At 42.8% G+C, this 14,851-nt stretch overlaps 1 protein-coding gene across 1 annotated transcript in view; it reads left to right on the forward strand.

Moving 5' to 3' along the window:
- The first annotated feature begins 4,093 nt into the window (after window positions 1–4,093).
- Window positions 4,094–14,851, forward strand: part of GYS2 (glycogen synthase 2) — a 40,765-nt gene continuing 30,007 nt past the window's right edge. The window contains exons 1-2 of the mRNA XM_066319631.1: window positions 4,094–4,621; window positions 12,910–13,091. Of these exons, the coding sequence (XP_066175728.1) occupies window positions 4,501–4,621; window positions 12,910–13,091 (303 nt within the window). The 5' untranslated portion in view covers window positions 4,094–4,500. The remainder of the gene's footprint in view (window positions 4,622–12,909; window positions 13,092–14,851) is intronic.

Consider the following 14,851-nt stretch of genomic DNA (forward strand, 5'->3'; position numbering starts at 1 on the left):
CAGGGACACGGAGAACTCCTGTGAATGCCATCAGTGCCACCTACTGCTCTGTGTCACAAGTACAGTGTGTGTGCATCAGTGACTGCTACAAACCCATGTCCTTTCTTCCTCTCAAATTTGACTCAATGTCTAGGAGCATTTTTAACATCCATGTCTGGTTGTGTGGGTTTTTTTTGGTTTTGGTTTTGGGGGGTTTTTTTGTTTGTTTTGTTTTTTTGTTTTTTGGTGGTTTTTTTTTCCCCCCGCAGTTAATTTAGGCAAACCTGGAAACCACAGTTCTGCTCAGAGCAAACCAGTTCTACACAATTATCTCCTCTTAAACTTCCACACATGGAGAGTGTTTCTTCCCCTACAGGCACCTTCTTACTTGCAGCCAGGGAGACTGAGGTTGATATTCCAAGGAAAAAAGATTGTCTGGAGTGGTTCTGGTGGGAGGACTATGGTATGAAGACAACATCCACAACTTGCTTATTGGGGTGATATACTGAATTAGTTTTTGCAGAAAACTGTGCTCTACCCAAATGGGAGCTGGATCAAAGTGTGCAGACAACAACATCTAGAGGTAACAGTTTCAAAATGAGGTTTAGGTAGGACAGAATGCACATATCATTTCTGCATTGTTCTCTCCAGAAAACTCTAGGAAATTTGGGAAAAAAATACACACTTTGTATATTTCTCTTCAAAGACCTTGCAAACTCAGCCTTCTTATTGCCCAGTACTCTTGCAAACAAAATTATTCCACTTCTGTGGGCTGAAAAATAATTTGGTGGGGTACCAACTGGTGTCTGGCAGAATTGCAACACAATGAATAATGTGTTACCAAAGGGCATCTGTATTGTTTGTGATAAGAACAATATGAGAAGCTAGGCTGGACTCAAAACCAGTCTCACTTGTTTCTAGATTTCTGGGAAATATTTTAATTAATGTTATATTTTAAAAACTAGTCTTTCTGGTATGTTTCCATCTCCCCACTTCAGCAGCTGGTCTCTGGTGAAAAAGCTCAATCATAGTCACAACCTTTTCCTGCCTCTGTGACAAAAATGACACATTGTTCTGTTGGCAGCAGAGTGTCCCTTTCAGCACTTGGACCTCACTGCTCTTCACATGGAGGACAGCTAAAGGTTGCCTTCTTAATGTCAGAATACAGCTTTTCTTCTGAAGAGCTTTTATTTTCTCTTACTATGTGTGTACAGCAACACATAACCTCCTTTATGGCCCTGAACCCAGATAACTCCAGCTGCACCCCAGATATCCAGCAGCTGATCCTTGAAGGCCATAAATATAATGGATAGGGCCCTTTGCTCTCTAGCAATTAAGAGCATTTGCAGGGATTAAAGTTTCTGGACTATCTGTTGGAGTTCCCCTTTTTTGGGCACTTCAAATACTTTCCTCCATTAATAATAAAATAGGAATTTGGGATGTCATTGTGTGAAAAAAAAAAAAAAAACAACCTCCTTCTTTAAGACATGCAGATTGCATAAAATCAAATGTACTCGAAATACAAAGGAGTGCTGATGTTCACTATGCTACTAAGCACTTTTTATCAGTTAAAAACTCCACTATCTCCAAGCTGCCAAAGGTGAGTTACTCCTGGCTTCATTCAAGGATGGCATTGCCAGCGCTTGCGAAATTATCTCATGGTATCTAATCATTCTTTCTAACTCATTTGCCAGGGTTTAAGGAATTATATAATCTCTTGTCAAATTCAAAGAGTAAAAGAATTATCATCTTATTACAAACAGAAGCTGGAAAAACATGACACTCAAGAACCTGAAAGCCACAGACTGTGTGAAGAGGTTGAAAAATTGGCTGCTACAACTTTAGTTCATTGTTGTAAAATTATTTGCATGTTTTTCAGGCTTTTGAAGGGTTAGGGACAGTGATATGTCAGTGAAACAGTGCCACTGGTTATCTGGCATCACTTCTGCAGGGTTTTCTTAGAGGGATGGAACACATCTTCTGTGAGGAAAGGCTGAGAGAACTGGGAATGTTCAGCCTGGAGGAGGCTCTGGGGTGACCTTATTATGGACTGAAGAGATGCTACAAGAGAGCTGCAAAGGGACGTTCTACAATGAGCTGAAGTGACAGGAAAAGAGGTGAAGGCTTTAAGCTCAAAGCCCCTGGTACAGGTTGCCCAGAGCAGCTGTGGCTGCACCAACCCTGGCAGTGCCCAAGGCCAAGTAGGATGCAGCTTGGAGCAACCTGGGATAGTGGAAGGTGTCCCTGCCCATGGCAGGGGGTGGAATGACATCTTTAAATCTCTCCCAACCCAGACCATTCTGTAATTCTGTGGTCCCTGGAGAGGTAACTGATGTGAACAGTTTTGATTTCAGTGCCTTGAGAACTGTGTGAAGACCTGCAGAGCCCAGTGGTACCCAGCCAGCAGTGGGGATGGGGCCCCCACACCCACAAATCCATCAGGTTTCCCTCGGGGAAGCTGCAGCTCCTGGTATTTACTCACAGTGAGGGTGACCACTCTCGGTGCGGTCAGCGAGGGCTGTCAGGGGTTCACTGCACCCCCTGTCTCCTTTAAAATGAGAAGTTTTGCTGTGTATCCATTTACCCAGAGTGAGGAATACCTGTGGGATGGGGATGGACTGGTCAGCTGCTTTGTTCTGCATTCTCCATTCCTCACCTGAGAGGGCCTTTGAGTACCTTGGCAGCTTGGGCCTCACCCTCAGTGTGAATGTTCTGGGAAAATATGGAAGTGTGACTTGGGTAGATTTGATGTTCAGAAATTAAGTGAGTCTTAATGTATTACTGGGTTTTCTTTTATATAACATGGGGTTTTTTACCTCCTGGATGATCTGGTTTCCTACCTACTGTAGTAAAAGCCACAGCTGCTCCAAAATAATGATTCTCAGCCAGGCCTTTTTTTTTTTTTTTTTTTAAGAACCTGGGGAATAGTGCAACTCAAACTGTTGAGACAAAATGACACTTGGCCAATAAATCCCTGAATCTTTCCCTGGCCTCTTACCAGACTCTTTTTTGAGATAACTTTTCTTGCAGAGTTAAGAACTGGAGCTTTCTGTACCCTTAGGTTTTTTCAGTAAGCTATATCCACCAGCTCAGGGATGGGTCTGACTGCCATGAATGCAGAGAGGGCACGGAGTGTGGAAGTGGAAGAGCAAGTCTTTTGAGGGGTTGGTAGTCTTTAAGGCAGGCTTTGCTGTGCCATGCATTATGTATTATGTCTAAGACACTTCTGTGCTGATGGGCTGCCTGTCTCCTAAACCAATTGTCTCAGACTTGTTTTGCCTTAGGTGAGCTCAGAACATTTTCCTCTATGCCTGCTGGTGCAGTGGCATTCTCCACAGTACCAGAGATGTCCTTGAGCTCACCTGGAGATTTTCTCCCTGCTGAACTGTGGGGTTTGGGCATGTTGTGCTCTAAGCATGGCTTCAGAATCAGCTCTCACAGCTGTCCCAGGAGCACTGGCTTCTCAACCAGATGTGTAATGTAAGCATCTAGCAAGCAGGCAGCTGCTCTGGGGAGCTGTGGGGATCTCAGGCTGTGAGTACACATCATCTCTGCAGATGTGTGTTCACTGCTTGCAGCATCCCAGCTCTGTGCTGGAGAAGACAGGGGCGTCCTGTGCCCTGACTTAGTACTCACTAAGTTCCCTGGGTGGAGGACATGGGCCCAGAGACCAGGAAAGACCTGTGGCATAGAGAAAAAAACAACCAGGTGGAAAATCAGGGACAGGACTGCAAGGAGGGGCAGAGTGCATGCCAAAACAGGGGTAGAGCCTTTGTAGCTCTGTAAAAGCTGGCAGGGCTGCAGAGCTGCTAAAGCAGCCAGCAGCTGCTGCAGAGTCCTGGGAACAGAGCTGGAGATAATTGTTGTGAAGGTAGGAGATGAGGTAAACTCGGGCTTACAGACTGCTGAGCTGAAAAAGAAGAGGTAGCAGCATTTAGCCTGGCAAGGAACCTGAGACACATTGTGTAAAATAAGTCTACTCCAACTCCTGCAGATGGCCAGCAGGTAGGAAAACTCCCTGGGTGTAAGGGGAGGGTGTATCTCGAGGGGAGGACTCAGGGGCCGGACTCAAATCAGGTGGTGAACTCAAAGTGTCCTCCCTGTTGGAGTTGGCTCAGGGCGGTGCTGACTTTACAACCCTCTAATGTCAACTGTTCCTGAGGTTGCTGCTGGATTCTGAATGCTGTGGCTCAGGAGCTCAAAACCATTTTTTACCTCCCTCTGAGAGAAGAAAAAGAAAGAGCTCTGGCCCCCAAACAGTCAAGACCTTTCTCAGGTCAGTCTTAAATTCTTACCTCTCCCAGCAGCTGCTTCTCAAGCCCTGAGGATTTCACTGAGCCAATTTAATGCTGGTGGTCAGACAGTTTAAACCCATTAGCTCCCGGCTATCTGAATAATTTTCTCCTGGGATCCCAGCACACAGGCAGACTGCTCTAATCAGAACTGCAGAGCACTGCCACGGGACCTGGACCTTTGCTGACTGCTGTGGCCTGTGTGGTGAGCACTCAAGGACTGAAGAAAATGCCACTGGGGAGATCCCTATCCATGACATCTCTGAATGGGCTTCCTCAGTGTGAGGATGAAGACCTGCCCGTGGAGGATTTGTTGCTCTTCGAAGTTTCTTGGGAAGTTACCAACAAAGGTTTGTACCACACTTGGGGGTTAGTACTGCTGTTTTCTCAGGAGTAGAGGGAGGGATGAAGGGCTGGAGAAGAAAGGCATTTACAGGGAGATTGGAGAGGGCTGCAGAGCTGCTGGATTGGAAGAAGTGCAGGTGTGTAATCATGCATGCTGAGCGTGGGCTGCGCCTGCCTGGGCTTGTGTGGGATGGGCAGAGCCAGGATGTCTCTGTGTCTTTTCGTGTTCCACCACCAGGGAGAGGGGATTTGAACGTCTAAGTGATAACTCTGAGTGTGCAGACACATATATATTGCTTTGTACATACTTAGGTTTTGCCTTCCATGCAAATTCACTTGGGGATGTCATGCATTGAAATGAGCTGTACAGCAGAGATCAGATGCAGAGCAGTTTAACAGTCCCCCCTCAGCATTCTAGAGCATTGTAGAAAAGAGGCCAGGCCCGGGAGGGGTATAAATAAATAGAGCTGTGTCACAGCCACTGAACAAAACCCAGGAGTCAATGACCAGCAGTCTTTGTGTGCCGGCTGAAACTCTTCTGGACTGCTCTTTGCAAACACAGGTGGTGCCAGACAGGGGCTTCATTTGTTCATTGGTTGCTGCTGGTCAGGCAAAGGGCATGCTGCTTATTGGGCAAAAATCCTCCTGCCTCTATTTCTAATTCACTCATCAAATCATCCCCTTTCAGGTAGGTGTGGTTCTGCAAGCTTCCATTTTCACTCCAAAAGTGAGTTAGTATGAGTAAATGATTGACCCCATGTGTGTTATTGTCTTGGCAGATAAATAGAGATTGATCAGGAAAGGGGATCTGTAATTTGTTAAGAGTTTAAACTTTACAGGGGAAATGTGTGTGAGAGGAACGGGCAGTGCTGGAGTTTATCCCATTGCTCTTTTTAGAGTGGTGAGCCCTATCAATACCCAGAGGTGGGACAGAGTAGATTTGGCAGTTTGAATCCCTGTGGGTTTATTTTTCAGTAGCTTCAGCTGAGCTTTTAGAGTTAATTTACTAAAGCCACAACTTGGAACACGCAGAATTCACTTGTGCAATGTGCATGATGAGTAAGGCTCTGGCAAGCAGATGGCAGCAGAAATCTAGGAAATTCAGGAACTCTCACTCTCTTCTCTGAACTCCAGAGCATACATATTTTCTGAGTGATCTGGAGCCAGTGGTTGTAGATATCACACAAGACATTTAAGAAAAGGTATCCCAATTAGGTTTTCCCAGAGCAAATATAGTGAATCATTTAATCATCCGTAGAGCTCTGGCTGACTTCACTGGAGTCACCAAATCAACTGACACAGCTAAAATTTACCATTCACACATATTATGAGAGAATTAATATTAAGAAAGTCAATTTTATTCAGTGTCTTTAAAAATAAGGTGCCTTTGCTTACACCATTTTCCAAGCCCATATATTCAGACAGGGCTGAAGGAACATGGCATGGAAAACAATTTCTTCATTAGAATCGGACCTTGTGCAAAGTTCTCATTAAATAACCTCTACTAGAAACATCTGTGCAAAACCCCTTTTATAAAACTGTTTCAGACTATTTTTCTGGTAATATCGTGATACTAAGAGTTTTTGGGGTGGTTTTTTTCTATGTCTTCCAGGCAGTTGAATGTCTAAGTCATGTGGTGAGAACTGTTCCCTGGTGACAGGGAAATGTTGGGGCACTGTGAGAGAGAGTAGCCAGCAAAATGCAGGGAGGGTCATCACAGAGGACATATAGGGTTAGGAAATAATAGTTTATGCTGTATATTTACTAGCTCCTTTAGCAGGAGGAATTTGATAAAATAAGCTGACCACACAGATTTAGTTCTGCTAAATGTTTTAGTGTTTGTACTGCTGTATATGTTTCTAACACAGAGGACAAGATAAACTTAAGCTGGATTTATTGCCTGACAAGGTAATTTTGAGCATTTAACATGAAGGTTTCTTTCTTCCTTTCTGGAAATGCAAAAATGTGTCAGAGGAGCTCAGCCTGAGCTTGGTTTGCATTTCTGAGGGGGTGTGAAGCTGCTGCTGCCCACAGGAACGAGTCCCAGTCTTTGTGTTAATTTTGTTTGTATCATCAGGTGCTTGGGTACATGTCCTCCTTGGCCAGTGCTGCTTTTTAGTAATCCCTCCATTTCTCTCCTGTCACTGACAGCCAGGCTGAATTGTCCTCTTTCCTGTGAAGAAGGTGATAGCAGAGCTCACAGGTGGATATCCACCCCCACACACTGTAACCAAGGGCTTTTACAGGTGCTGAGCTGAACCTCTTCAGACCCAGAGGGTGGTGAGGGGGTCCTGCAAATTGAAGATATCTGATTCTGTAGAGGGAGAGGCTCTTCCTGTGCCCAGCTGCCCACGGGGAGCAAGCATTCCCTGGGATTTCCCTGGGAGTTCCCTGATGGTGCTCGTTGTTACTGAGGCATGAGGTGCAGCTGCAGGGAAGAACAAGATGGTTGCATGAACTCAGGGCTCAGAGATCTACAAGTGTCCATTATTCCCAGAATCTCGTCTCTTCTTTGTCAGCAGCTGGAACAGGGAAGTTGTCTCTCCTTTTAAGTATAGATCATTTAACATGTGCTCTAATAAGGCAGAGTTTCTACTTCTCCATGTTTCCTTTTTGTATTTTCTGTCCTGGCTGCAGCCTCTGCTAAGTTACAACCTCTGACATAGAAAACATTGGCCTCTCGGTTAATGCTCTTGCTCTTCTCTGTCTGGAGCAAGCAAAGATAAGGTTGCTGAAGGAGAAAATGGGAAATAAAAAAGGCTTACCTGCCAGTGTCACTCTTCCTCACCCTTCCCCCAAGCCACATGAGAGGGAACTTGCCACCTAAACCAAATACATATTGAAATCCTCTGGCATTGAAGGTCCTTTTCCAAAGAAATGAGAAATCGGTAGTTTGTTTTGTGAGATTTCCCTCACTTTACTTGGCTTTTCACTGATGGGCAAAGTGAAGTGTATCTACAGTATTTCTGTGGCAGAAGGGGAAAAATGCAGGCAGTGAAGGGTCCCAGTCCACTGCAGTGCCTCTAATCTGGTGGTAATCATGGGGGTCATCAGCATTTTTAACTCTTCCTTTCTCTCCTGGCCATCATGCTCTGGTAAATCCAGGTCTGGTCACATTGCTGGGGATAAAAGGACTGGTTTCTTTCCTCCATAGCATGAAGACCAATAAAAGCTTTAAGTACAGGAGCACAAAAGAAGTGACTACCAAGCTATGAAGATTTTGTGCCTGAGTTGGGTTTGTCTGTAGTGGGTTTTCTGACACATTAGTTAGAAGGGCTGAGAATGTTCAAGATCTGCTCTTTTCTCTAGAAAGATGTCTTGAAAATAATTCCAGTGATATTTAGATTAGTATCCCTTGATGTACCACTCACAGCTTTTAGATAGAAAGTAGAAGAATGCTTAAAAATGCTGGGCAAACAGCCAGCTTGTGTCATCATTCAGCTGTGAACAGCTTAGCTCAAGAGTCACTAGTAGATGAATCTCAAATATTTTTTCCCATCCCCATTGGAATGAAAACTGTGCTAAAAACAAAACTTGTTTCAGCTCTCCCTGGAGCAGAGATCTTGGTTCAGTTTCTCTGGTGAAAAACTGGACATTTGGAAATTAAATCCTGAATCCACAGAAGTCAGTAGGACCAGCATTTTACCTCCTCTGTCTTCCCATGATGAAACTTCCTTGGGAGAAGGTGATTACTGCAATTTGTGACGCAGCTGAAGTAACACCTTTTGGGGAGTGGGGATGTGCTGACATAAACTTGGCATAAGCACAGCCTCAGAGCTCTGTGCATTTATTGAGTGGGGTGGAATATCAATGTCAAATCAATTCCAAATGAAATCCTGTGCACTAGAGATGATGTGCACAGAAATAGCTTCTTGATTGTGGACATCTGTCATAAATTTCAGCTGTTCAGTATTATTTCAGGATATGTTTGGAATGTCAGAATTTCAAAGAATGTGGAGATCTGTCTTCTGAGGTGTCCCAGCCACAAACATAGCTCAAAAACCACAGGAAAAATATCTGCTGGCTGAAGATGCTGGTTGTTTTTCACCTGCCACATTTTACAACCTGATTTTATTAATGATATCTCAATGGACAATCAATCAAATTCCAATCAAATTCCAATCAATCAAATTCCAACCAAAGAAACAGGTTCAATCCAAATTTTTATCACACCTGTGCAGATCAAAGATGCATTCTGAGGAGAAGGGTGAAACAATTGATGTAATGAGTGATTGTGGCAGTGAAATCAATTTGAATCATAATTTCAGCCTGGGCTCACGCTGCTCCCATGGATCTCAGGGAAGCTTTAATGCCTTCAGAGTGGCCTGGTCAGGACATAGTGAAGAAGCTGCAGAGCTCTGGAATCATCCTGATCCTCTCTCTGTGTGGGAAAGGTTCAGTGACAATCTCCACTTAGCCCTGTCTCACTTGTGTAGTTCACTTCCTATTTCTCTCCCTCATTTTTGATTTCTGCTGCTCCTTCCTTCTGTCCTTCTGCAGTGTGGGGTGGGTAGGAGGACAAGCTCTAACTGCTGCTTGGATTTTAAATATACAAAAGAAATAATGCAGCAGGACTTGAAACAAGGAAAATAGAAAAATCTGGAGTGATGCAGAGAACTCCTTTAGACAAATTCCTAGCGGTGTTAACATAGATAAAAAGGCTTAGACTTTTAAAATAATTCTATGGAATATTTTCTGAGAAAATATTTTGGTTTTGTCTTCTTTTTACTGACCACTTTAAAAAAGATGTCAACCCTCCCTTAAATTATCAAAATCTTTCTTTCTCAAATATCTTAGCTTTCTGTGCCAGTTTATTTTTCCCTTAAAAAATACAGGAAAAATAGAAAGGAGATAGATGGGGTAAAAGATTTGTTGTTGGTTTCTTTTTAAATTTGATTTTATTTATTGGTAGACAGGTTAAAAGCATGTTTTAAAAAGAAATAATAGAAATATATTTCTTTCAATGATGTTTTTAAATGACTAAAACTTGATATATTTGAATAAAGCATTTTGTTGAATATCAGAAAACTAAACTATTCCTGTATCAACATTTTCCTGCTAATTCCACTTGTCTGTGATATTCCAAACCATTTCTCTTGTTCTGATCTCTACTGATTGTCATCTGTTTCTCATCTTGTCAGTTCTTGTTTGTTTTAACCCTGTTGCAAAGTCCAAAACTTCAGAGGCAGCCTAGAGAAACTTGGAACATTTTGGTACATCTCTGTTGTTTGGAAAGGTTTTCTGTTTATAGTATGACCTAAAATATCATATTAGAGGAGAAAAAGAAGGTTTACCAAATTGTTGAAGCAATTTAAGAATTTTGTGAGGTGAATATGCAAACCCCTACTCTGTTACTCAGTACCATAATGTAGTGTTTTCATACTGGCACAGATATTTCCAGGGAATTCAAAGAAAGTGAGCATATAGAAGCTATCTCTTAAAGATATATAATGTGTTCCTTGAGTTTGCTATGGAGAAGTGTAATTTCAAAAGTCAATACATTATTCTAGCCATTGCTCTGTTCTTCTCAAGATGTCTTTTTTAAGTTATACCCAACACTTCCTACATACATAGTTTCACTTGCAGTTTCCCTCCACTGTCAATTAAACCTTATGCACAGACATGCTTTGTGAGTCACATTTCCACAGTAACAGGGAAGACAAAAGCTAGTCTGGGGGCTAGGTAGCACTGCTTTTATCACAGTTACCTTCTGAGGAGTTTTAACAGCCTGTAAAATGTAGTCTTACTTTTCATTGCATTTCAGGCAACTCAGTGCCCTGAAATGTTTTTTTACCTTGCTGTGCAACAGATGATGAAAGCAGAGCACAGCACACTCTCCATTCTTTCCCCCATGAGAGGCCTTCCATACATCTTTGACCCTTTAGGGCACACAAGTATCCTAAGGATAACCTTGTGGAAAGAAACACTCAGATGCTGGCTGTGTGAAACAAAGATCCAGGCTCTACCAGGCCCATGAGTTGCAGCTTCCTCATTTCTCTTCAAATCTGTGGCTATGGAAACTCAGCTACATTGCCAGTCCCAGTGTTGAACCCCTTGCAAGTGTGGAAGAGGCTGATCCATGCTGCTGGGATGGGGGAATGAGCTTTGCTTCACTCTAGGCATTTACAGCTTTATCATGGTATTTAGTGTCTTTCGTCTTGCAAGTCATATTTTTTGTTTTTCCTGGATCACCAGGCTGCTCTGCATTACAGTCTTCCCTCATTCTGAGTTCTGTATCCCTGCCAATTCAAACCATCCAGTTTCATGACTAAGATTTTTACCAAGCCACATATTTATCCATTTTGGATTGAAGCCCCTTACGCTCCTGTCATGGATTTACCACCCCATAAAAACAGATATATCATCGTAACTATTGCTTTATAGGTTGAATGTTCTGATTTGTCTCAGATAATTAAAATTTTATGTTTATCTGAATCCAGGATATTCAAATAGACTCTCTCTGCTTGTGAGCAGGGGCACTTGGGGGGGGAATACAGTGTTATTTATCTAAGGTTACTCTAAAGCCCTGTCCAAAGCAGCCATAGAAAAATATGATGACTATAAATTAATTTCTTAAGATTTCTGGTCCTGCTGAAGGGGAGAATAATGGGAGTCTTATGCATAAGTTTCCTTCTGCAGTTCCATGCCTACATGACATGAAACTCTTGAACTGACGGCTTGATTTAGGAACAGACATCTGTAAGATTCTTGTCTTCTTAGGTCTTGAATTATAAAGGGTAATAATTTATTGTACTAATTCTACTTAGCAAGTTGGTAGATTGGAACTGCTTTTTTTTTCTCTTTGTAAATATCTAAAATCCTGAGACATGAAAATATTGTGACTAGGGATCCTTGCAGCATTCAAAGCAAATAGGATATTTGTAGAGAAAAGGCATTTAAGTGAACCATTTATTTTCTAGGGGCATAATTAAAACTGTAGTTCTGTCATTTGGCTCCTCAGGCCTGCAAGACACCAGGCTTTGCAGTAGGCTCTCTGTAGTTGTCAGGGGATACAGTTTAATTAACCTGGGAACTAATCTCCCAAAGTGCTGAGCAACTTCAGCCACCTTATTGTACATAGCAGTGGCAGTTTTTTAAGGAGAATCAGGTAACTTCTCAGGGGGATGTAGTGCATTGGTACCTCTAAATATTCCAATAGCTTTGAAAGGGTGAGAGCCTAGAGTTCCAGCTCTCAATCCCTGGCAGCTTTTGGTGCTGACTCCATAGGTAATTTTAATGTCACTGCTGGAAGCTGTAGCACCATCTCCTTCCCTGGAGTGCTGCCAATGGTTTCCAAAGCTTCAACATTCAGTGGAGGAAGAAAATTTTATGTGGGAGCACCAATCCCTTCTGTAGTGTTTCCTTTGCTCTTTGTACCTGTTAAAATTCCTCTCTCTCACCTTGCTGGAGCTATGCTCATTGTCTCTGGTGTGCAGCAGCTGCTTGGCTTTAGGTTTTCTTCTCCCTTGCCATCCCTCCCCCTTGCTGGATTCAAGCATGCCCTGTTGTTGATCTGACTTGGTGGTGGTGCAATGTCCATTTCCTGGCACCCTGGGGACTGTGGCAAAAGGAGGTTTGCCCTGCCAGTGCCTTAATTCCAGGGCTGGTTATGGAAAGCTGTGAGGAAGAGCAGGTAAGGGGCTGTTGTGCACCATGTGCAAGACTGGATAGATCTGTGTTCTCTTGGCAAGGACTGCTTCTGGCTTCTCTTAAACATTTGAATGCTGCATTTGTTTTTAAAGCAGACAATATTTTGGTGAAAGATGCTACAGACATTTATATTGTCAGTGTAGACTACATTCCCTCCAACTTGAACAATTCTTCGAGACTAATAAAGGAACAAGACTCCTTATGGTTTGAGAATATTGGTGTAAGTCCATTTTTGTAGCCAGTAGTCAATGACATCCATCAGTTCCTCAACTTCTCTTGGTGATTTGCGTCAAACAAGCTCAGTTCTTACCATGTGATGAAAAATAGGTTTGAAAATTCTAACTGTGGCAATGAAACAAAAACAGGAGGCTGTGCATGGGATGCAGCAGAATCAAGAGCAGACATGGGAGGGTGGAAGTATGAGGCCCAGGATTTTAATCCCTCAACTGAACAGTGAAGCTCTGATACCATTTAAGAGACTGAACTTCTGTTTATTTGATTGAGACTGGAATTTACTTAACCTACATGTGTGAAGGGATTTAACTAGCAGTGTGTCTGATCCACAGGTGGGTTGGAGCATTGTATAGAGATCTGTGGCCTGTGCCACTTTCTAATTTTTGTTCTTTGTGATCCTCTTTTGCAGTGGGAGGCATTTACACTGTGATCCAGACAAAAGCCAAAACTACAGCAGATGAATGGGGTGAAAACTATTTCCTGATTGGCCCCTATTTTGAGCAGAATGTGAAGACTCAGGTAGAATTCTCTGAACCTCCAAATCCTGCAGTTAAGAAGGCGATGGACACCATGAAAAGCCAAGGGTGTCAGGTAAATCAGATGTGCTGCTGCTTCCCAGGGCAACAAATCTGACTCTGAGGAGATTAAAGTGTGGGTTAATGCTCTTGTCGTTCCACTTGACACAGCAGTCCTGGTCAATGTCACAATGGGAAAGGCTCGGAATCCACTGTTGGAACAGCAGAGTCAATTCATTAAAGGTTATTTTTGAGGAAGAACCAGTTCATCCAATTATGGGTTTTAACAGTCATTTATCTGCAAGGCTGCTTAATTGGATTAATGACTTATTTATCTGGTCTCTAAGTACGGTGATATTTTAGTAGATATAATATGACCTTACTCTGAGCCCTTCCATTTCACATTCTTGTATGGGAGTGAGAAGAGTGTTCCATTAGCTCTCAATTTTTCTACTCTAGAATAATATTGAGCTGAAAAACAGAAAAGGACTTGAGAAATGCACTGAAGTGACAAAGAATCCACTTCCTTAGTTCAGTGCAACCAGCTGTCAGTTCTCTGGGAAAGGAGGTTAAACCATGACACAAGAAGTGGATTCATCCCCCTTTCTGATATGATTTTTAGCCAGTATTTTCTATGTGATCTCATAGCCTTTTTGAGACTCGATTTCTCCAATGATAAAGCAGGAATAAACTTCTTCCTATAAAGATTATCTGTTAAAAGAAATAGATTATCTGCTGTGTTGATGGGCACTTATTAAGCTGCAAGCAGATTTGGTTACCTGAAAATGGGTGGAAGGTAACTCATGCTAAATTTCTGACCTCCTTTCTTGAAGTCCTCATCAGAGATGTAGAACTCGCCTCCACTCAGTGTTGAGTGACTCTCCTGACTCAGTGTTGAGTCCCTTAGAGATGCCAGTTTCCAGGAGGAAAACTTGTCTGCTCATAATGTGTGCTGAACCGATGTGGAGAGCATTGGGGGGCAGCAGTAGGGCAGCATTTTTACTGTTGCTGAGAGGATTGACACACTTCAGTGTAGAAATTCCTAAAGTCCTTGGGCTGCCACCGGCTGTGGCACTGGCAATGTGTTGTCTCCGTTTGGGAGAGTGGTTGTGCTGTTCTTAGGATCTAATGCCCTCATATGCAGACGTCTTTTGTTGGGTGAGTATGTGCCACAGCTTGGGAGAGAGTCTGTTGGGGACACTGATGTGATTCTTGCACTGTACAGGCTCAGACTGAGAAGTCCAATCTGCCATTTCTTATCTGTATCAGATTTTCATAGGTGATTAATCAAGTTTTCTGTGTTGCCTCTGTAACACACCTTTGTCTGGAAAACAGCTAAAGACTTCTGGAGCAGCTTGATTGCAATTCTTTATGTTGCTCCAGCAATGCATCCAGTTTAATCAGCCACCTCTGCCAGTCTGACATGTGCATGGTGCTGCTGGAGTATTCATATACAGCAGCAAATCTGTCCCAGGGACGTCAAATACAGCTTTGATCTCCAATAATGACGCTCTAGTTTCCAGGAGCTGCACTTATCCTATTAACATTTATGTCTGGATTTTGCTTATGCATCACAATGGATGATTTTAAACCAGGGGACCTAGGAATTCTTCCAAACTTCTCCAGTCAGGTGTGTTCCTTGCCACAACAAAAACCTGACCACATATTTAGATGAAGTCTCTGTTCCTTGCTTTTTAACCTCATTTACCTGAATGGCAAATCTGGGCAGTCTGAACTTAATACGTGAGAAGTGAAAAGGAGCAAACCTGTCTTTTTTATGCCTTGTACTTTTTGTGAGAGCAGGCCAAGAGCTTTTATCTTATTTGTATTCAAGAC

This window comes from Sylvia atricapilla, chromosome 5 (assembly GCF_009819655.1).
Source record: "Sylvia atricapilla isolate bSylAtr1 chromosome 5, bSylAtr1.pri, whole genome shotgun sequence".
Taxonomy (NCBI): Eukaryota; Metazoa; Chordata; class Aves; order Passeriformes; family Sylviidae; genus Sylvia; species Sylvia atricapilla.